The following is a 22,822-nucleotide window of genomic DNA, read 5'->3' as shown; positions in this document are numbered from 1 at the left end:
TGGTTCTCAGGAAAAAAATAGAGTTACTCAGGGGAACCGTAGTACAGCACAGAAAGCAATTTGGAAATATATCCCCCCTTTACCTTTTTAAAATCTACTTTTGGAAACTGCAGTCTTTGCTATGGTTTCAGTCTAAGAATGTGTATCTTTCTGTTCTCCATTGAAAGTAATGTCAAATATTAGGTTCTGTGTGAGTGCATCTTGGAAACTTACCTTAAACAGAGATAAAACACGACGAGCTGATGCTCTGGTGGAAATGAAGACCCTTGTGTTTGCTTTCTGCCTTCTGCCAGCCTGTGGAATGATACAGCTGCTGGAAACAGGGAGCATCCTGAGCTGCATGCCAAGAAAAACGGTACCATACCAATGTAGGTGTCTTGGTTCAGCTAATCTTTGAAATGGGAAGGGAAAGTGTATATTCCACTTATCAGGGCAGTGTATCTGAATGACAGAGAACAGGGGAAGAGCCATCGGCTCCACGTCCTACTTGTTGTCTTTCCCGGGGCACCTGCCTGGCTGCTTTCGCAAACAGGATGGCGGACTTTTGGTCTGATCCAGCAGGGCTCTCACCCAAGTTAAGTGGAATCTGCCTGCACAGGGACAGCCTGCCTCTGAATGCCAGGTGTTTAGGGACAAATGAGAGACCTGCTGCTTTCATGTGCTTTTGAGGCTTCCCAGGACTTCTAGGCAGGGTCCTCTTTAAATACTGGTTTTAAATGGACCCTCAATCCACTACAGCAAATTACTTCTTGTGTTGAGAGTTTCTGAGACTTTACTAGAGGCAGCTAATGCATTGTCAAAAGTTTTTCTGTGTTTACTTGGATCCACAAGGACTAATCATGGAGAAATGGGGAAATAGAATCCATCAAATGTGTAGGCCATGGGGATATTGTCGTATTCTTCAAAGGGCTGATGGGAAACCATTTTTTCCATTCAACAATTCCAGAACCATACGTGTATTAACCTGTTCAGCAAAAACAAACAGCAGTCTAATGGTTCATAAGTAGAATTGCCAGCCTCCTGGTGAGGCCTGGGAATATCTCAGATTATACCTGCTCCAGGCAAGAGAGAAAACTACTGTTTTGCAGTTTTGGCTCTATGGCAGGGGTGGCCAAACTCTCCAGATACCACCCTTGCTCTATGGCATCATAACTGCTCCCCACTTCCAGCAGTCCTCCCCTCCCCAAGCGGGAGTGGGCGATCCTACTAGAAGAAACTAATTCTTTCAGCCTTTCTCTGGCTTTTAGTTTGCGGCTTCAAAGTAATTTATGCATTTTTTCCCCCTCAGCTGGAAATCTGAAAAGTTTTTGGAAAAAGGGGTTATCCAATTTTTCTACGCTCCTAGTGAGTGAAGAGGCCAATATTTTGTATGTAGGAGCCAAAAACGTCATCCTTGCTCTTGACTTGAATGATGTCTCTAAAGAATTATCCAGGGCAAGTAAAGTGCTTTTATTTTAACTTCCCCCCTCCCTCTAAAATGCATGTCACTTAGGGCAGCTCTGCAGAGGAAGAGTCTGGACTTTAATGGCCCCTAACCCAATTTTCAGTTTTTAAATACATTCCATTAATACAACATGCACTAATGTTGGTTTTAACTGTTTCTGGTTGCCTTTCTTTTCATTTCAAGAGAAACATTCTTTAATTTTGTACCTGAGAGCATTATTTATTTAATTTGTACCCCACTAGTCCACAGTTCCTAGCCTACCAGATGATGGATTGTTGCCAAACTCCAGAAGGTGCTTGGAGAGCTCTTAGGGCCATTCTGCACAACAGGCAATGTTGCTAAATCTGAGCACTATTGAAAAGCACTGCAATCAAAAGCAGCAAGTCTCGGTAACGCACACAGCCGTTTCTGTCGAAAAAAAGGCTCTCCCACTAGCGCTGTTCTTGTAACGCGCAAGTTTCCGGTCTCACCAGAATCACAACAAAGGAGGTGATATTTTTTCGCGCTTCCTCCCGCCCCTGGCCGTCAATCAAACAGAACAGCCAATTAACTGTTGGGTTCATGATTCCCTTTAAAAACTGTTTTTTAAAAACCCGAAAACACCAATAGCAATGCATATTCGTTCATTCGATGTATCAGAAAGACCTTTTTCGCTGGCGTAGGAGCTGGCACTCTACACTCTCTTAAAGTAAAAAAAAGAAAAACCCTGTGCTATTTCTGGCTGAAATTACGGGCAGTGTCGAATGGGGGGGCTGTATTGTGCTTGGAAACTTTACAGACAATTGCTTCTGGAGGGATTTCGCCAAAGAAGCATCGCTTATTCATTACTTTTGCCGGTTTAAGGGGGGGAAATGGCGGGTGCGAGAGCTTAGGGAGGGACATGCTTGCTACCGCTATACTGAGAATGCACATGTCATTTTCGGATGTGTTGCAGGTTGTTCTCAAGAGTCTAGCGGTTTTTTTAGGGGGAATCCACTTTCCTTGAAAAGCGCTACAACGAAGCGATTTTTGCGGGAGTGTTGCAGGAGTGTTGCAGATTGTGTATGACGTTGTGAATAATGAAAAACAAATAGCGTTACACAATGGTAACACTTCAGCAACATTAACGCTGTGCGGAATGGCCCTCAGAATTACAGCTGATCTCTAGATAACAGAGGTTGGTTCCCCTTGAGGAAATGGCTACTTTGGAAGGAGAAATTAAGGACATTCTATCCCATTGAGGTCCCTCCCCTTGCTGCCCAAATCTCCAGAAATGTTTCTACCTGGAGATGGCAACTTTATAACAGAGGCTTTCCACACTGCAGTACTGATTTCCTGAAAGAATGTCGTTTGGCGGGTCAGCTGTGACCCAACAACCAAACCCTATGATGTGTGTTTTGTGGGATTCCCGGTGGTGCACAAAGACCCTCCATCTTGCTGCTATCTGTCAATAGAGGAAGAAGGTGGGCCTAAATAAAAACAACGCTCCGTGGAACTTTTAACTGGCTGACAAAGCTTTAATTTTTCTAGAATTGTTCATTTATTTCTTTTTTTGCTTTCTAGGAACGTTGGTTTTCTTCAGAGGACAGGCAGCTGGAATGCCTCCGCAGAGGAAAGAGCAAAGTACGTCTGGAGCTGGCTTTTTCTTCTGGAGCTTTTAGTCCATTGGATATAAGGTTGCCAACTCCAGGTTGAGAAAACCCTGAAGATTTTTGGGTGGGGTTTGGGGAGGGGAGGAACCTGAGCCAGGGTGTAATGGCATACAGTGCGCCTTCTGAAGCATCTGTTTTCCCCAAGGGATATCTTTCCCATCTGGAGATTTTATTTATTTACTTCTTTCCATTTTGCCCCGCCCCTCTTAGTAAACTCTGGGCAGCTTCTGGGCAGCTTCCAACACTCAATTTCACAGCATCATTAAATCAACATAAAATTACTTTTTATCTACAATTTAAATTATATAATAAAATTATTAAAAAATGTTTAAACCATCCTAGACACTATATCATCAAAGGATTAGTTGCAGGGCATTCTGATGCTAACCTGACTACAGATTCGGGGGGGATCTGTGTAGAGGGAGCCCAGTTGACGTTTACTCAAGTCGTCCCGGTGTTCATTGTCCCCAGCCAGATGCCTGGCAGAAGAGCTCCATCTTAGAGGCCCTACAGAACTGATTCAGTTCCGTCAGGGCCCTTAGCTCTTCCAGGAACTCGGGGGTCATGGACAGAGAGTTGCAATAGGAGACAAAACATCAAACCACCGACTACTTACTTGTGGAGTCCCACAGGGAGCAGTCCACTCTCCTATCCTATTCAACGTCTTGCACAACCGGTACGGAAGTTTGTGCTGGGCTGTCCTCAATATGCAGATGACACCCAGCTCTTCCTCCTGATGGATGGCTGCCCTGACTCTCCCCCAGAGGCATTAGCCAGCTGCCCGGAAGCAGTGAGGAGATGGCTCAAGCAGAGTCGTCTGAAGCTCAACCCTGCAAAGATGGAGGTCCTGTGGCTAGGTAGGAAGGGCCCATGTGAGGAAGCGCGCCTGCCTACCCTGGATGGCGTGCAGCTCTCTATGGCTCACTCCGCCAGGAAACCCGGGCATCATCCTGGATGCTTCCCTCACAATGGAAGGAGAAGAAGAAGAGTTGGTTCTTATATGCCGCTTTTCTCTACCCGAAGAAGGCTCAAAGTGGTTTACAGTCGCCTTCCCTTTCCTCTCCCCACAACAGACACCTTGTGAGGTGAGTGAGGCTGAGAGAGCCCTGATATTATTGAAGAAGAAGAAGAGTTCGTTCTTATATGCTGCTTTACCCAAAGGAGTCTCAAAGTGGCTTACAGTCGCCTTCCCTTTCCTCTCCCCACAACAGACATCCTGTGAGGTGGGTGAGGCTGAGAGAGCCCTGATATCGCTGCTCAGTCAGAACAGTTTTTATCAGTGCTGTGGCGATCCCAAGGTCACCCAGCTGGCTGCATGTGGGGGAGCGCAGAATCGAACCTGGCATGCCAGATTAGAAGTCCACACTCCTAACCACTACACCAAACTAGCTCTCAGGTGGAAGGCCAGGTCACGAAGGTAGCTCAGCTGGCATTTTACCATCTCCACCAAGCCAAGCTACTAGCGCCTTATCTGGCCCCAGAACACCTAGCCACAGTGATCCACGTGACGGTGACCTCCAGACTGGATTTCTGTAACTCGCTCTATGCAGGCCTGCCCTTAGCCTTGACCCGGAAACTACGACTGGTCCAAAACTCAACGGCCAGGATCCTCACAGCAACACCATGGAGATCCCACATCCAGCCCATTCTCCACCAACTGCAGTGGCTGCCAGTTGAATTCCAGATCAGACTAAAGGTTCTGGTAATTACCTTCAAGGCCATACGCAGTCAGGGCCCAGTGTACCTGAGGGACTGCCTCCCTGCCTATGCCCCCAAAAGAGCTCTACGCTCTTTTGTCCCTGGCCCTAAAGACGTCTGCCTGGCCTCTCTGTCCTGACCCCCACCTAGTGGAATGGGTTCCCAGAGGAGATCAGGGCCCTGACGGAGCTTAAACAGTTCTGCAGCGCCTGCAAAAGGGAGCTCCTCCACCCGGCATTTGGCTGAGGCCAGGCACAAGCAATCAACAGCATCAGGAGGGTCCCTGCCCCACTCTCCCTCTCCCCCTCCCCCAAATCCACCAAGACTCCTGGACTTGTTTGTATTATTATTAATTAATGTTATACTTTATACTCTGTTATTATCCTTACCATAGTTCCTCTATATATTTTTGAAATGCCCATCTGGGTGGTCCTGTCCGGCCACTGTCCGGCCACTGTCTGGGTGCTGTCCGGACACAGGAACCTCCTCTCCGGGCAGCACTTCCAGTCCAGTTGGGCGCATCCATTGAAAACCCCCTGACACATTCTTCAGGCTTCGTGAAACCCCAGAAGTGGTATGATCCTGCAGAATATCGCTGGGAAGCATAGTTGGGTACATGCCCACCTTAGGCCTCTCTTCTCCCCACCCCTTCCAGGCTCCCATCATTAGGCATGGGGGGGGGGGGGTGAGTAAACATGACCACATACGGTCATATCACCTAATCAATGTTTAACAATTTTTAAAAGTATATTCACAATTAATTAACTCCCACTCATTTGGGAAACCTGCCAAGAAATTCCAGGGTTTCACAAAACCGTGTTTGAGAAGGCCTGATCTGATTATTGCAAGGGGAGTGGCCGTCTGTTGTAGCAAAATAAAGAGGAGTCAGAAACGTCTTGTGATGCTATGAAGAAATGACCTGAGCAATGAAAACTCATGCTGAGACAAATGTTAGTGCTCAAGGTGCCATTGTACCCCCTTTTGTTTCAGAATTTGTGCAAACTAGTAGAAGGTCTCTTTAGAGGCAAGGAATAACTTGGTGGTGTATCACTTGCATTGCATACAAAAGTCCTTGCATTTTCATGTAAGTAATACCAGATAACAGTGTTAGGAAAGATTTCTGCCTAGGAACCTGGAAAGTCTGAGACTGTACGTGAGCTTCAAAGATGCTGAGATAAAGTACCTTCTGCTGAGCTGGACGCTGTGGTGCAGTTATGGTCTGTTCAGATGGATACTACTGACTCTCCAGGGTCTGAGGCAGAGAGAGGCGTTTTGCAACATCTGCAGTCTTTCCGCTTCAGATACCAGGGACTAATTCCAAGGGCCTTCCTTGCATGGCCTGTGGAGTTCTGTCTTTGTTACAGCCCTGAGTTTGTCAGGAGGGCAGTGCTGGGCTGCTCCCAAGAGAATATTTCTATCTCTCATGTTTGTCAGCAGCCCTTGCCTTCAAAGTGTGAGTTGTTTCTTCTTGCCACTGGACACCAGCAGGGGCAAGGGGGCTTGACTCATCCTAGGGTCTGGGATAGCTTAATGAATGATATTTTAAATCATAGCCAGCGCGTACTCAGTGTATAAGACGGTTAAGAGTGGAAGCCTGTAATCTGGAGAATCAGATTTAATTCCTCTGCCACCTGCAGCCAGCTGGATGACCTTGGGCCAGTCACGGTTCCCTTAGAGCTCTCTTAGCCCTGCCTGCCTCACAGGGTGTCTGTTGTGGGGAGAGGAAGGGAAGGTGATGTAAGCCGCTTTGAGACTCCTTCGGGTAGTGAAAAGCGGGGTATAAAAACCAACTCTTCTTCATTTGATCGGCTTGACTTCAGCAGTGGGACTGCATCACATGCTGTGTGGGAATATATGACTAACCCGACCTTTCTTTTCTAAAAAGTGTCATTTGTGTGCATTTTCCTGACAGGCAGAATGCCAGAATTACATTCTCATCCTGCACAAGATAAATGAGACCAGCTTATACACGTGTGGAACAAACGCATTTCTTCCAGCCTGTGGTTACATGGTAAGGGCACTCTATATGTTCTTATATGCACGGACATGCAATAATGTCATGTATACACTTTCCTTTTCTTCCCAGTGATGCAGAAGATTAGGGTCCCCAACATGGTGACCAAGGATCCCAAGGACACCATGCCACCTACTGACACCTTTTCTGGCACCCACCAAGTGTTTATGGAAAGTGGGTGGGGTCAGGTGTGGTACTCGAGTAGATCTGGTAAATAGATCTGATGGGCTGAGCAAATGATATTGTTCCAGTGGCAGCTACCAGGGCAATGAATCATAGAATCATAGAATCATAGTTGGAAGGGGCCATACAGGCCATCTAGTCCAACCCCCTGCTCAACGCAGGATCAGCCCAGAGCATCCTAAAGCATCCAAGAAAAGGGTGTATCCAGCCTTTGCTTGAAGACTGCCAGTGAGGGGGAGCTCACCACCTCCTTAGGCAGCCTAGTCCACTGCTGAACTACTCTGACTGAGAAATTTTTTTTCCTGATATCTAGCCTATATCGTTGTACTTGAAGTTTAAACCCATTATTGCGTGTCCTCTCCTCTGCAGCCAACAGAAACAACATCCTGCCCTCCTCCAAGTGACAACCTTTCAAATACTTAAAGAGGGCTATCATGTCCCCTCTCAACCTCCTTTTCTCCAGGCTGAACATTCCCAAGTCCCTCAAGCTATCTTCATAGGGCTTGGTCCCTTGGCCCCAGATCATCCTCGTCGGTCTCCTCTGTACCCTTTCAATTTTATCTACGTCCTTCTTGAAGTGAGGCCTCCAGAACTGCACACAGTACTCCAGGTGTGGTCTGACCAGTGCCGTATACAATGGGACTATGACATCTTGTGATTTTGATGTGATGCCCCTGTTGATACAGCCCAAAATGGCATTCGCCTTTTTTACTGCTGCATCACACTGCCTGCTCATGTTTAGTTTACAATCCACAAGTACTCTAACGTCTCATTCACACACAGTGTTACCTAGAAGCGTATTCCCCATCCAGTAGGCATGCTTTTCATTTTTCTGACCCAGATGCAGAACTTTACACTTATCTTTATTAAATTGCATCTTGTTCTCATTTGCCCATTTTTCCATTGTGTTCAGATCTCATTGAACTCTGTCTCTATCTTCCGGAGTATTTGCCAGTCCTCCCAATTTGGTGTCATCTGCAAACATGATGAGTAATCCCTCCACCCCCTCATCTAGATCATTAATAAATATGTTAAAAAGTACCGGGCCAAGTACCGAGCCCTGAGGTACCCCGCTACTCACCTCTCTCCAGTCTGATGAAACACCATTAACAACAACTCTTTGAGTGCGGTTCTCTAACCAATTCCCTATCCACCTGACTATCTGAAAGTCCAGATTGCAGTCCTTCACTTTATCCATCAGAACATCATGGGGAACCTTGTCAAAAGCTTTACTAAAATCCAAGTAAATGACATCAACCGAATTTCCCCGATCCAGCAAACCTGTTACTTGGTCAAAAAAGGAAACCAGGTTGGTCTGGCAGGATCTGTTGGAGACAAATCCATGCTGACTTCCTTGGATCACCAAATTGTCCTCCAGATGTTTGCAGATCGCTCCCTTTAATATCTGCTCCATTATCTTCCCCACAACAGAGGTCAGACTCACTGGTCTGTAGTTTCCCGGGTCATCCTTCCTCCCTTTTTTGAAGATCGGAATAACGTTTGCTCTCTTCCAGTCCTCCAGGACATCTCCAGTCCTTAAAGAGGTTCCGAAGAGTGTTTTCGTCTTTCTGGGATAGTCATTGATTGAGCATGCAATAGCTCTTGTTTGAGTAGCGCCCACCCTTCACATGCTCCCTTCCCTTCCAGCATTCTCGTCCATGGTATGACACTCATCATGTCTCTGAGTTTATTAAAGTTTGCCCTACGAAAATCCGTGTCTGGCTACAAGCTTCCTTGGCTCCCCATCTCAAAAGGAATTCTATGAGGACATGGTCACTTCCCCCTAGGGTCCCCACCTCCTTCACCCCATCCACCAACTCTTGCCTGTTGGTCAGTATTAAGTCCAGTATGGCTGAAGCTCTTGTGGGTTCATCGACCATTTGATAAATGACAAAACCAATGCTGGGTTTGTCCTCCTTTTCTCCAGTACATTAAAAAAAAAACAACTCCTCAATAGGGTTGTGTGCTTCAGTGAGGCTCAGCCGCCTCAACGATCACCAAGGCGGCCAGTGCTGTGGCACGGAGAGGAAGGGCCACCGCCCCTCCTCTCCGTGGCTTTGGTGATCGCCAAGGCAGGTGAACCGTGCCAGAGCACACAGCCCTCCTCCTCAAGGTTTCCTGCCCCTGAGCGTCTTCCATACACGTGTGTGTGTGGCTCCACTTCCCGTGGCAGCCGATGTGTGGTTGCGCCCACCGGCCTGTGTCACAATTCCACAGGTGCCCACCAGCTCAAAAAGGCTGGGAACCCTCTCAGTAGATCACGATCCCCCAGTGAGCCTCCACAGTTGAGTGTGGGGCTTCAAGCCGATACATGAAGTCAGGCTCGTGGTCCGTGTAGCTCAGTGCTATCTGGTTGCATCTGTTCTCCCACACGTATTCATCTTAATTTCTTCTTTAAAGGTAGATACAATGAATAAATATCTGGGATCGTTTAGATTAGACAGGATGGGTGGCCGTGCTAGTCTGTCAGTAGCAGCAGAAAAGAGCAAGAGTCTGGGAACCCATGAAAGACTAACAACATTTACGACAGGGGAGGAGCTTTTGTGAGTCCTAGCTCACTTCTTCAGTAGGAAAGAGCAAGAGGCCAAGGAGCACCTGAAAGACTAACCAAATTTGTGGCAGGGTACCAACTTTCTGAGTCATTGCTCACTTCTTCAGGTACCTTTGTAGCAGCCCAAAATAGCAAGAACCTGTGGCCTGCTTCTAGCACCACGGACCCAGGTATTTTGCTCCTGTGTATGAAGGTTCTCTTGTTGCACAGGGTGGTAAGGCAGCCGACATGCTGTCTGAAGCTCTGACCATAAGGCTGGGAGTTCGATCCCAGCAGCTAGCTCAAGGTTGATTCAGCCTTCCAGCCTTCCAAGGTCGGTAAAATGAGTACCCAGCTTGCTGGGGGGTAAACAGTAATGACTGGGGAAGGCACTGGCAAACCACCCCGTATTGAGTCTGCCATGAAAACTCTGGAGGGCGTCACCCCAAGGGTCAGACATGACTCGGTGCTTGCACAGGGGATACCTTTACCTTTACGAAGGTTCTATTTGTATAGATTGATTCAGAGTGGCCAAACTGAGCCACATTTTGGCCACCCCTGGCACATATTCTGCCATTTCTTGGCAAACAAGATTCCTCATTTCAGTATGCTATGAAAGCAGTGGGAAGTCTTTTCTCCTTTTTGTAAATTTTGTATGGTAATTGTTCTGTATGTCTTGTATGCTTTATATCAGTGGTCCCCAACCCCCCGTCCGGGGACCGGTACCGGTCTGTGGATCAGTCGGTACCGGGCTGCGGCTCCTCCTCGTCCTCCTCCCTGGCTGCTGCCTCGGGGGCTGCCCTGCCACTCTGCTGCTGGCTCACCTTTCGTGCTCTCTGGTGGCCGCCATGGATGGGGCTCCCCCTCGGCATGGCACTGTGCAGCTGTTGCTGGCAGCGCCCGTCAGTGGGCAGCGCAAAGTCAGGAGCACCAGTGGGAAAGCAAGTGGAGCAGGGGCTCAGGTGACGGCGACGTCCCTCGGCAAAAGACTACCCCCCCCCGGCCTCAGTAAAATTGTCAAGTGTTGACTGATCCCCGGTGATAAAAAGGTTGGGGACCACTGCTTTATATGTTTCTTTTCTGTGGGTTTGTTTAAGCTTCAATAAAAAAATCAAAATTAATTTTTGAAAAAAAGAGTTTACCTTCTCCATCGTGGGTTACTCCTTTCACTGGCTTCACGGGAACGGTTGTATAAATTCACCGCAGCGCTGACTGACGGCCTCTTTATCCTTTTCTATCCAGTGCCTGTGATAGAGCCTCACAGTTCGCTCTCTCACTGGGCACAGAGAATAGGATTCCGTTGTCTTCACAGACTAAGGTTAGGTGGGCAGAGTACAAAACTGGGGGAAACTAGTCCAGGCTTATCCAACCTTTTGACCGTGGAGGAGCCCTTGAAATATTTTTTTAGATTTCGAGGAGCCCCGGAAGTGATGTCAGCTGGCCACGCCCCTGCAAGTAGCATCACTACCCACACCCACTACCCACATCCTTTTGCTCCCTCCCACCACTTGTACTACTATGGAGGTTTTGCTTCATGTAGGGTGAAAAGAAGAGTAGAAGCTGAGAAGACAGCCTTGACCCGCCCAGGCCACACTACTTCAGAGTTCCCATGAACCGCCTCCAGAGCTCCTGTGCACCTCCAGGGATCCACAGACCCTTGGGGGGGAATCCCTGCTCTAGGCTATTGCATCGGCCTGATCACAGAATCCTAGAGTTGGAAGGGGCCATACAGGCCATCAACCCCCTGTTCAACGCAGGATCCGCCCAGAGCATCCTAAAGATCCTTGTTTTGTTTTGTTTTGTTGGTGAAGTTGGGTGCCACCTGGGGCTTCTTTGGTGTTAGAGTTCATCTCCAGGTGGCAGAGATCAGTTCCCTTGGGAAAAGTGGCTGCTTTGGAGGGGGGACTCTGTGGCCTTGCACTCTGCTGAGATCCTTGCTGAACCCAAGCTCCACACCCAAATCTCCAGGAATTTCCCAACCTGGAGCTGGTATCCATAGGTTGGGGGGTGGGGAGATTGTACCCAAACATCACTACATAATTACCGTGTTGTGGCACCGTAGCCACCATCCACACCTAGCTTGTCTTCTGCACACATTTGTAAACAATTTCTATGGCTCAATGGTAGTAGCAATACAGCAATGTATGGATGTATGCAGAGAGAAGCAAGGAGGAAATACAGCATGGAAATTATTCAGAGTGCCAGAATGGTGCAGTGATTAAGTGTGTCAAATACCTTGGAGATCCAGGTTTGAATCCTCACTTGTGCCGCGGAAGCACACTGGGTGACTTTGGGACAGTCCCATTCTCCTAGCCAAGAAGAAGAAGAAGAGTTGGTTTTCATACCCTGCTTTTCACGACTTAAAAAAGTCTCAAAGTGGTTTACAACCACCTTCCCTTCCTTTCCCCACAACAGACACCCTGTGAGGGAGGTCCCCACCAAGAGAGCTCTGACAGAGGACTGCTCTGTGAGAACAGCTCTGACAGAACTGTGACTGACCCAAGGTCCACTGAGCTGGCTACATGTGGAGGAGGAGCGGGGAATCAAATCCGGCTTGCCAGATGAGAGGCCACCACTCTTAACCGTGACACCAAGCAGGCTCCTCACAGGGTTGTTAGGAGGATAAAACAGAGAACAGGAACATAATGTACGCCACTTTGGGTGAAAAGTGGGGTATAAATGAATTAAATAAATGTGTGCGCCATTTGTTTCTACACCTCCGCAGTCTGTCATTTGTGGGGGCCCAACACTAATTCTCGTGCTGACCTTCTTTCTCTGCGTAGACTTCGTAGCATTTAGATTATCCCTCACAGCAGCCCCGTAAAAAGCAGTTCATTCCATTAAAGAGAGTTGTTGTCTATTTTTAAATGGATGTGTTGGCTATTCCCCCCCACCTTTTTTTTAAATAGGTCATTGACAGCAAAAAGTTAAGGCTGCAGGGAGAAGTGGTGGAAAGCAGAGGAAACTGCCCATTTGAACCCACCCTGAAGCACGCCTCTTTAATGGTCGGTAAGTTTTACCTTCCCAGCACAAGAGTCGATGTCTTTCCCACTTAGTCACCACCTTCAAGTGCTAATTGCTCAAATGAGGTGTTTGAGTACATTTTGGAGACGGGTGTGTTCTTTGAGAGAAAGGCCTGCTCAAAAAGGCCACCAGGAACCTGATCCTTTTTTCCAGCCAGTTCACTTGTTCTTCTGCCGGTTGACTGATGCGGATGCTTTCAGAAAGGTTTAGCAGCTGATGGTATTTTGGGTTTCCTCTTTCAACTCGATCCTTTGGATGGCTCTTTCAACTTGCCGTCTCCCCCCTTTAATCGTAATTTCCCAGTCGTCCCCCCTATGCTTAGGATTTCAGAGGAATTGGGGGCGGACTATGTATTGTCCACGTGCGATCTGACCCCATTAAAAAACAGAAAGACACTGCAGTCTTTGTGCAAAAACTCTTGTTAGAACATTCTCTGCTTTCCTTTAGCAACCACAGACGTGCCCTTCAAATCTCAGCGATTCTCTCCCCGCCACCACTACCCTTTTGAGATCTGGCTGTTTTTGTGTGCATGCTGTTTATTAGCTTCAGGATTTCTGAAGTTGTGCTCGTGTGTCTTTGACCTACATCTCCTCCTGTTTCCTTATGAAATCTATGTAATGCAAGGCAAAAAACAGGATATTTGTGCTGTTGGCTCTCATTACCATGAGGAGGATGAGGAGTTGGGTTTTATACCCCACTTTTCACTACCTGAGAGAGACTCTCAGTTTGTAAGTCACTTGACTTACAAACCCACTCCCTTCCTCTCCCAATAACAGCCCCCCTATGAGGTAGATGGGGCAACTGTGAGTAGCCCAAGGTCACCCAGCTGGCTGCGCGTGGAGGAGGAGTAGAGAATCAAACCTGGCTTTCCAGCTTAACCATGACACCATGCAGGGAAACAACTGTCCTGCTGGAATTCTAAGGCCATACTCCTGTTTTCATGCCAGGGCTTTGTGTTCTCACTTCATTGACTTCAGGATACTGACCCCAATTTTGCTCCTGGCATTCTCCATTTACTGTTTTCTCCAGGAGAAGAAGAAGAGTTGGTTCTTATATGCCGCTTTTCCCTACCCAAAGGAGGCTCAAAGCGGCTTACAGTCGCCTTCCCATTCCTCTCCCCACAACAGACACCCTGTGGGGTGGGTGAGGCTGAGAGAGCCCTGATATCACTGCCCGGTCAGAACAGTTTTATCAGTGCTGTGGCGAGCCCAAGGTCACCCAGCTGGTTGCATGTGGGGGAGTGCAGAATCGAACCCGGCATGCCAGATTAGAAGTCCGCACTCCTAACCACTACACCAAACTGGACTGTCCAGGAGTCCATTTGTGGCTTGCATTTTCCACTTCCTTCAGGAGAATTGGTGTCCCTGGCTCCCGCCTCGCCTCCCTTTCCTTTTAAAAAAAACATCCGAGCATGCACAATAACATAGAAACATAGAAACATAGAATCATAGAGTTGGAAGGGGCCATACAGGCCATCTAGTCCAACCCCCTGCTCAACGCAGGATTAGCCCAAAGCATCCAAGAAAAGTGTGTATCCAACCTTTGCTTGAAGACTTCCAGTGAGGGGGCGCTCACCACCTCCTTAGGCAGCCTATTCCACTGCTGAACTACTCTGACTGTGAAAAACTTTTTCCTGATATCTAGCCTATATCGTTGTACTTGAAGTTTAAACCCATTACTGCGTGTCCTTTCCTCTGCAGCCAGCAGAAACAGCATCCTGCCCTCCTCCAAGTGACAACCTTTCAAATACTTAAAGAGGGCTATCATGTCCCCTCTCAACCTCCTTTTCTCCAGGCTGAACATTCCCAAGTCCCTCAACCTATCTTCATAGGGCTTGGTCCCTTGGCCCCAGATCATCTTCGTTGCTCTCCTCTGTACCCTTTCAATTTTATCGATGTCCTTCTTGAAGTGAGGCCTCCAGAACTGCACACAGTACTACAGGTGTGGTCTGACCAGTGCCGTATACAATGGGACTATGACATCTTGTGATTTTGATGTGATGCCTCTGTTGATACAGCCCAAAATGGCATTTGCCTTTTTTACCGCTGCATCACACTGCCTGCTCATGTTTAGTTTACAATCCACAAGTACCCCAAGGTCTCGTTCACACACAGTGCTACCTAGAAGCGTATCCCCCATCCAGTAGGCATGCTTTTCATTTTTCTGACCCAGATGCAGAACTTTACACTTATCTTTATTAAATTGCATCTTGTTCTCATTTGCCCATTTTTCCATTGTGTTCAGATCTCGTTGAACTCTGTCTCTATCTTCCGGAGTATTTGCCAGTCCTCCCAATTTGGTGTCATCTGCAAACTTGATGAGTAGTCCCTCCACCCCCTCATCTAGATCATTAATAAATATGTTAAAAAGTACCGGGCCGAGCACCGAGCCCTGAGGTACCCCGCTACTCACCTCTCTCCAGTCTGATGAAACACCATTGACAACAACTCTTTGAGTGCGGTTCTCTAACCAATTCCCTATCCACCTAACTATCTGAAAATCCAGATTGCAGTCCTTCAACTTATCCATCAGAACATCATGGGGAACCTTGTCAAAAGCTTTACTAAAATCCAAGTAAATGACATCAACCGAATTTCCTCGATCCAGTAAACCTGTTACTTGGTCAAAAAAGGGAGCTAGGTTGGTCTGGCAGGACCTGTTGGAGACAAATCCATGCTGACTTCCTTGGATCACCAAATTATCCACCAGATGTTTGCAGATCACTCCCTTTAATATCTGTTCCATTATCTTCCCCACAACGGAGGTCAGACTCACTGGTCTGTAGTTTCCCGCTTCATCCTTCCTCCCTTTTTTGAAGATCGGAATAACGTTTGCTCTTTTCCAGTCCTCCGGGACATCTCCAGTCCTTAAAGAGGTTCCGAAGATGATGGATAAGGGCTGTGCAAGTTCTCTGGAAAGTTCTTTGAGTACTCTCGGGTGCATTTCATCTGGACCAGGGGATTTGAACTCATCCAGTGCAGCTAAATGCCTCTCGACAACCTCTCTATCCATGTTAACCTGCCACCCAGACACTATCCTTTGGCTACAGCCATCTCTAGATGTGCCTAAACACTTTGACCTGTGGGAAAAAACAGATGTAAAATAGGCACTAAGCCTTTCTGCTTTCTCTGCATCTTTCGTTAGAGTTTGTCCATCCGCACCCAACAGCGGGCCTATTGCCTCCTTTACTTTACGTTTGCTCCTCACGTAACTGAAAAATCTTTTCTTGTTACAGTGGGCTTCCCTGGCCAATCTTAGCTCACTCTCAGATTTGGCCTTTCTGATGATTGATCTACAGTGCCTAGTAACCTGTAGGTACTCTTCTTTAGAGCTCTGTCCTTCCCTCCATTTCCTGAACATTTTCCTTTTCTTTCTTAGTTCCTCTTGAAGTTCTCTGTTCATCCAAATAGGCTTCTTAGAGCTCCTGCAGTGTTTTCGTATTTCTGGAATAGTCATTGATTGAGCATGCAATAGCTCTTGTTTGAGTAGCGCCCACCCTTCACATGCTCCCTTCCCTTCCAGCATTCTCGTCCATGGTATGACACTCATCATGTCTCTGAGTTTATTAAAGTTTGCCCTACGAAAATCCAACATCCGCGTCTGGCTACAAGCTTCCTTGGCTCCCCATCTCAAAAGGAATTCTATGAGGACATGGTCACTTCCCCCTAGGGTCCCCACCTCCTTCACCTCATCCACCAACTCTTGCCTGTTGGTCAGTATTAAGTCCAGTATGGCTGAACCTCTTGTGGGTTCATCTACCATTTGATAAATGAAATTGTCAGCCAGGCAGGTCAGAAAGTTGCATGACTGAGGACGCTTCACAGAGTTTGTTTCCCAGCACACATCTGGGAAATTGAAGTCACCCATGATGACAAGGTCCTGCCATTTGGATATTTTCTCAAGCTGCTCACAAAGTGCAGCATCCACATCCTCTCGTTGGTCAGGCGGTCGGTAGCAGACACCAACCACCACACTGTTTGTTTTCCCCTTGCTTATTTTCACCCAGATGCTTTCCACTGTAGATATGCTCTCCTTCACTAGAATTTCCTGACAGGTAAGCCCTTTCTTCACATACAGTGCCACTCCTCCACCTCTTCGATCTATTCTGTTTTTTCTGAACAGTTCATATCCATCCACCATTACATTCCAGTCATGAGAATCATTCCACCAAGTTTCTGTGATGCCTACTAGATCATACCTTTCCATCAGCATGAGAAGTTCCAGCTCTTCCTTTTTATTGCCCATGCTTCGGGCGTTAGTATAAAGACATCTGAATCCTTTTACTTTTGGTTCCCTATGAGCTGGCCTTGCCGGTTGGGCTGCCTCCGATAGTTTTCCTTCCATACACTCCCTATGTTGATCGTCTCCTTCCCCTAGTGGCTTTAGTTTAAAGCTCTCCTGATGAATCTCCCCAGGTTCCTGCCAAACACATTCTTCCCCAGTTTCGATAAGTGCAGTCCATCAGGTGCTAGTAGGCCTTCCTCAAGAAAGCCTATCCCATGGTCCCAGAAACCAAATCTCTCCTGCCGGCACCAACTACGCAGCCAGTGATTCACCTCCATTATCTTCCTCTCCCGACGCATTCCTCTTCCCTTGACAGGCAAGATTGAAGAGAATACCACTTGTGCCCCCATTTGCTTGAGCTTCCTCCCCAGATCTTGATAGTCTTTTTTAATAGGAGCGATGGTATTCAGGGACATGTCATTCGTTCCCACATGGACCATCACAAATGGGTAGCGATCCGTAGATTTGAGGAGTTTGGGCAGCCTTTCTGAAACATCTTTAATTTTCGCCCCTGTCAAGCAACACACCTCTCGGGTTAGGGGGTCGGGCCCAGCCACATGGCGATCCATTCCTCTTAGCAGGGAGTCTCCAATTACCTGTACTCTCCTTTTTTTTTTTCTTCTCAACTCCATTTCCTTCTGTCCCCATGGCCTCTTCCCTTTGTCTTAGAGTTTGTTTTGGGACCTCTTCCCTTGTTGACCCTTGCACCTCCTCTGCAAGGGCCTGAAATCTATTCTGGAGCTCCAAAGGCCCCGAGAACTGTCTCGCCCTTCGCCGTTCAGTCTTTTTCCGAACTGCCTGCAGAGGCTCCCTATTGTGGTCAACCTCCTTGTCCTCTTCAGGACTGGTTGTATTCTCTTTATTCTCTTTATTCCATGTTGCAGAGCTCTGGACTACGAACTCCTCCCCTTTCTTACTTTGGGTCAGAGTAATAATTCTGTTTTCTAGTGCCCTAATCTTTTCCTCCAAAAGTCTTACCAGCTTACACTTGGGGCAGCTGTAGTCCATCTTGTCTTCTGGGAGGAAGGCAATCATGTCACACTCACTGCAGATGATGGGATGAGTGTCCTGGAGGTCCATTGTAATGTCTAGGCAGTGGAAGTACTAGGGAAATATAATCTACTGATATAATCTACTGATTCTAATTGCTCAGCCAAGAACCACAGGCCAAGAGCCCTTTGTCTCTCGCCCTTCGGCTCGCGCCAAAGGTTCGTGCCTCTGGTGAGGAGCAGCCCTTTTTAAGCCTCCCAACAATTACCCAGCAATCACCTCACCCAGGCAGAACAATAGCCTCACCTGGTCAGCAGCAACTCTCCCCAGTAGCTCTCTCCACTCTAACATAATGGTGTTCTCATCCAATCAAAATGGAAAAATGCCCCCCTTAATGAAATTTGCAAAGAGTGTTCTTCTGAACATTTAGTCTTGCTGGAGGGGAGGTGCGGATGCAGTGTGTATGTTGTACTTGTACTACTTTGGAACTGCATTGTAACGCAATCGTGTTCAATTTTTTTTTAATACAGTAAGGAAGGGAGGAGTGCGGGCGGGCAGAGACACAGCATTTGTTGAACCTCAAACATCATCATTTTGAGGCAGGAAACAGTTGAGGAAGCCAATGGGTCTTTTGAGCTTCCACTTTAAGTTATTGCAGATTCCCTCCAGGGAGGAGAGGAAAATCGAATTTTCTTAGGATTCACAAAATGTGCAGCAAACAGGAGGCACATTCAGCACTGTGCCTGTATTGAAAGATTTTAGTGTAAAAGTAATGAAATTCCATGGAGCTTCATGAGTATTGCCCCTAAGTTTTTAGTGACTGGGAAAACGCTCCAAGACTAGAAACATCCTTCTGATAAAAAGAAGCCTTTTGCAGGATCCTGCTTCCAATGCAAAGTCTGTCACAGGTGTCCCCAATGGGGTGGGTGCTACCTGCTCACCAAATATTTTTTTTAAATGGGTGGGGCTTCTGGCCGTCTAGGCTTCTGATTAGCCATCAGAGATTTGATTTAGACACATTATTCTGGGAGAAGCTGCCACTACAGCACAAAAAATCTTCACTGCATAACTGAAGATTTTTCTTTTCTGTCTCGTACCATTGTTAGTAGGTTTTCATTGATTCAATGAGCAGCTTTTTGCATTATTTATTTTATTTGATCTTTTGTTGTTGTTGTTAGGTCCAACCCATCGCGACCCCATGGACAATGATCCTCCAGGCCTTCCTGTCCTCTACCATTCCCCGGAGTCCATTTAAGTTTGCACCGACTGCTTCAGTGACTCCATCCAGCCACCTCATTCTCTGTCGTCCCCTTCTTCTTTTGCCCTCGATCGCTCCCAGCATTAGGCTCTTCTCCAGGGTGTCCTTCCTTCTCATGAGGTGTTTCATCCTCAGGATCTGGCCTTCTAAGGAGCAGTCAGGGCTGATCTCCTCTAGGACTGACCGGTTTGTTCACCTTGCAGTCCAAGGGACTCGCAAGAGTCTTCTCCAGCACCAGAGTTCAAAACCCTCAATTCTTTGACACTCAGCCTTCCTTATGGTCCAACTTTCACAGCCATACATTGTAACTGGGAATACCATAGCCTTGACTAAACGCACTTTTGTTGGCAGGGTGATGTCTCTGCTTTTTAGGATGCTGTCTAGATTTGCCATAGCTTTCCTCCCCAGGAGTCTTTTAATTTTTTTGCTGCAGTCCCCATCTGCAGTGATCTTGGAGCCCAGGAAAATAAGATCTGTCACTATCTCCATTTCTTGCCCATTTATTTGCCAGGTGCTAACCCCCCCCCCAAAAAAAAAAACACCACACATACACACTTTGTGCACATCCTTTATTTCAAGTGTTCCTGTAAAATTGGTGGTGAAAGAAAACCTGTCTTTCTATTTCCCTCCGCTGCAGACGGTGCACTCTATTCAGCTACTTCCAACAACTTCTTGGGTACAGAGCCGATTATACTTCGGAGTTTGAAGAACCCTCTAAGGACGGAGTTTAAGGCACGGTGGCTGAACGGTAAGGCTCTTGGTTTTGTGCTCTTGACCCTTCAGCTTAGCAAACGTCTCCAGTAAAGGGTTGAGCACTTCTGATGGCTTTCCAGCACGCCCGTCACTGGATAAATCACATTCACCTGGAAAAACCCTCTAAAATAACAATGGTTTGGAGCAGCCCTTCTTTCCCTAAAGTTGTGGAGCTGCCATGACGAAATAGTCCAGAGAATGGGAGCAGCTGCTGAAAAGAGATCCCATGCCCTTGCCTTGGAGAGAGACAGGTTAAAGGGGGTACCATTTAGTCAAAGCACAAAACGGTGTCGAGCAGAGCATGACATAGGAAACAGGTCAAAAGCATTACATTCTGCATGAAAGAACTGTGGCCACCTTTATAGCATTAGAGTTCCCTAGGGGCAGGGAGTGATTAATAAATGAGTTTATGTGCCCCAGAATGTCCTTGCCCGCATAGCTAAACGTTTAAAGCATTGCTAGATTTGAGTCCAAGAGCACACTAGACAACAACAAGATTTTGGGGCTGTCAGCTTTTGCTACGGGACGTGAAGCTCACTCTTCTACCATAGACCAACACAGCTGTCTTCTGAAACTATTTACAGCATTGCTTTTAAAAGACTGTTAATAATCCCGGTTGAAGTCTGTTTTGTATCCTTGACTGTGCTTGTATGTTCCAGAGCCCGCCTTTGTTCACCTGGCTCTGGTGCAGGACAGCAGAACAAGCACAGACAGAATTTACGTGTTCTTCACCGAAACAGCCATTGAATTTGAGTACTATGGCAAGGTTCTGGTCTCGCGAGTTGCCCAGATCTGCACAGTATGTATCTGAATGCCTACCTGGATGGACCGTGATGCAATTAAAAAAAAAATGGTTCAGCATCTAAGATTGCCAAGTGAATATAGGCCAACGTTTCCCCACCTGGTCTCAGAGGGTTTAGAAAGATGTTGGTGCTCCAGTATCTAAAGCAGCCTCTCTCAACTTGGTTACGCTTTGAGAAACCCCAGAAGTGGTGCAGTCGTGCAGAATGTGACTGGGAAGCATCGCTGTGGACACGCCCACCCGGCCCCCTCCCCTTCCCACCCCCTCCAGGCCCACCATTGGCCATTTGGGGAGAGGGGAGGGGGTTGACAGGGCCATATGTAGTCATATCACCCAATGAATGTTTAACAGTTTTTAAAATATCTAAAAATTAATTACCTCCCACCCGCTTGGGAAACGCAGGGTTTCACAAAATCCTGGTTGAGAAAGCCTGACCTAAAGGATCCTTCTGTGTTCCTAATTTAAAGCTAATGTCCTGTAGCAGGTCACAGGGTGAAAATCTTGTCTTGGCCATATAAACTGGCCTTGTACAAGCCTCTTTCTCTCATACATCCCTCTCCAAAACAGAGGAAGCAGTGCTGCACTACCAACTTGGTGCTGTGGTTAAGAGCAGTGGCCTCTAATCCTGAGAGCCAGGTCTGATTCCTCGCTCCTTTTCCAAATGCAGCCAGCTGGTGACCCTGGGCTCGCTGTTCTCACAGAGCAGTTCTGTCAAGGCACTCTCCGCCCCACCTACCTCACAGCGTTTCTGTTTGGGGGAGAGGGAAAGGTGTTTGTAAACTGCTTTGAGACTCCCTCAGTGAAATGCAGGGTATAAAAAACAACTCTTCTTCTACCATGCAGGGTTGTTGTTGGGTTTTTAGACAGGTTTCCATATGTGTCTTCCAGCTCTGCCTAAAAACAGAGATCAGGGCCCTTTCCCCCTCCGTCTTTGCCCCCTTTTGTGACTCTTGGCCAGGTGATCTTCCACTAATGCTTATGCTGTAGTTCTCCTGGAATGACCATTTTTGTTCGTTTGTTTGCTGTCAATTCATGGCTGATTTAGGGTGAACCTGCAGGGTTTTCAAGAAAGGAGACTTTCAGAGGTGGTTTTTCCCTTGCTTCCCTCTGCGTCGCAATCCTGGTATTCCTTGGTGATCTCTCATCCAAATACTAGTCAAGGCCAATTCTGCTAAGTTTGTTTATTAAATAAACTTATAGGCCACTGCTCCCAGCCTGCCAGCTCCCAGCGGCTAACGATAGTTAAAACGCAGTACAAATAAAATACATAAAACCATGCAGTTCTCCAACACCAGCAAGCTAGCCATTAATCCTGAAACCCCACCCTACCTTCCCCAATTTTCCAATCTCCAGGAATAATGTTACAAGTTACAAGGATCTAGGAGTCTTAGTAGACCATGTATTGAACATGAGTCAGCAGTGTGACTCAGTGGCTAAAAAGGCAAATGGGATTTTGGGCTGTATCAAATGGATTATTGTGTCCAGAACACAGGCGGTGATGGTGCCGCTTTACTCTGCTCTGGTTCGGCCTCACTTGGGAGTCCTGTGTTCAGTTTTGGGCACCCCAGTTGAAGAGGGATGTAGATAAACTGGAACGTGTCCAGAGGAGGGTAACAAAGATGGTGAGGGGTTTGGAGACCAAGACGTATGAAGAAATGTTGGGGGAGCTTGGTCTGTTTAGCCTAGAGAGGAGACGACTGAGAGGGGATCTGATAGCCATCTTGAAGTATTTAAAAGGGTGCCATATGGAGGATGGAGCAGAATTGTTCTCTCTTCCCCCAGAGGGACAGACCAGAACACATGGGATGAAATTAATTCAACAGAAATTCCATCTAAACATCCGGAAGAAGTTCCTGACAGAGCGGTTTCTCAGTGGAACAGGCTTCCTCGGGAGGTGGTGGTTCTCCATCTTTGGAAATTTTAAAGCAGAGGTTGGATAGCCATCTGATGGAGAGGCTGATTCTGTGAAGGCAAAGGGGTGGCAGGTGACAGTGGATGAGCGATTGGGATGTGAGTGTCCTGCATAGTGCAGGGGGTTGGACTAGATGACCCAGGAGATCCTTTCCAACTCTATGAATCTCTGATGAGGTGAGGCTGAGAGAGCCCTGATATTCCTGCTCGGTCAGAACAGCGTTATCAGAGCCGTGGCGAGCCCAAGGTCACCCAGCTGGCTGCATGTGGGGGAGTGCGGAATCGAACCCGGCATTAGAA

At 47.4% G+C, this 22,822-nt stretch overlaps 1 protein-coding gene across 1 annotated transcript in view; it reads left to right on the top strand.

The window, feature by feature from the left end:
• Positions 1 to 22,822, top strand: part of LOC143834823 (semaphorin-4E-like) — a 64,956-nt gene that overhangs the window by 1,133 nt on the left and 41,001 nt on the right. The window contains exons 2-8 of the mRNA XM_077331640.1: positions 223 to 368; positions 1,289 to 1,434; positions 2,987 to 3,046; positions 6,686 to 6,784; positions 12,410 to 12,509; positions 19,694 to 19,804; positions 20,469 to 20,608. Coding sequence (XP_077187755.1) covers positions 257 to 368; positions 1,289 to 1,434; positions 2,987 to 3,046; positions 6,686 to 6,784; positions 12,410 to 12,509; positions 19,694 to 19,804; positions 20,469 to 20,608 — 768 coding nt within the window. The 5' untranslated portion in view covers positions 223 to 256. The remainder of the gene's footprint in view (positions 1 to 222; positions 369 to 1,288; positions 1,435 to 2,986; positions 3,047 to 6,685; positions 6,785 to 12,409; positions 12,510 to 19,693; positions 19,805 to 20,468; positions 20,609 to 22,822) is intronic.

Source organism: Paroedura picta, chromosome 4, assembly GCF_049243985.1.
Source record: "Paroedura picta isolate Pp20150507F chromosome 4, Ppicta_v3.0, whole genome shotgun sequence".
Classification (NCBI taxonomy): Eukaryota; Metazoa; Chordata; class Lepidosauria; order Squamata; family Gekkonidae; genus Paroedura; species Paroedura picta.
This window is presented reverse-complemented; position numbering and strand designations above follow the sequence as displayed.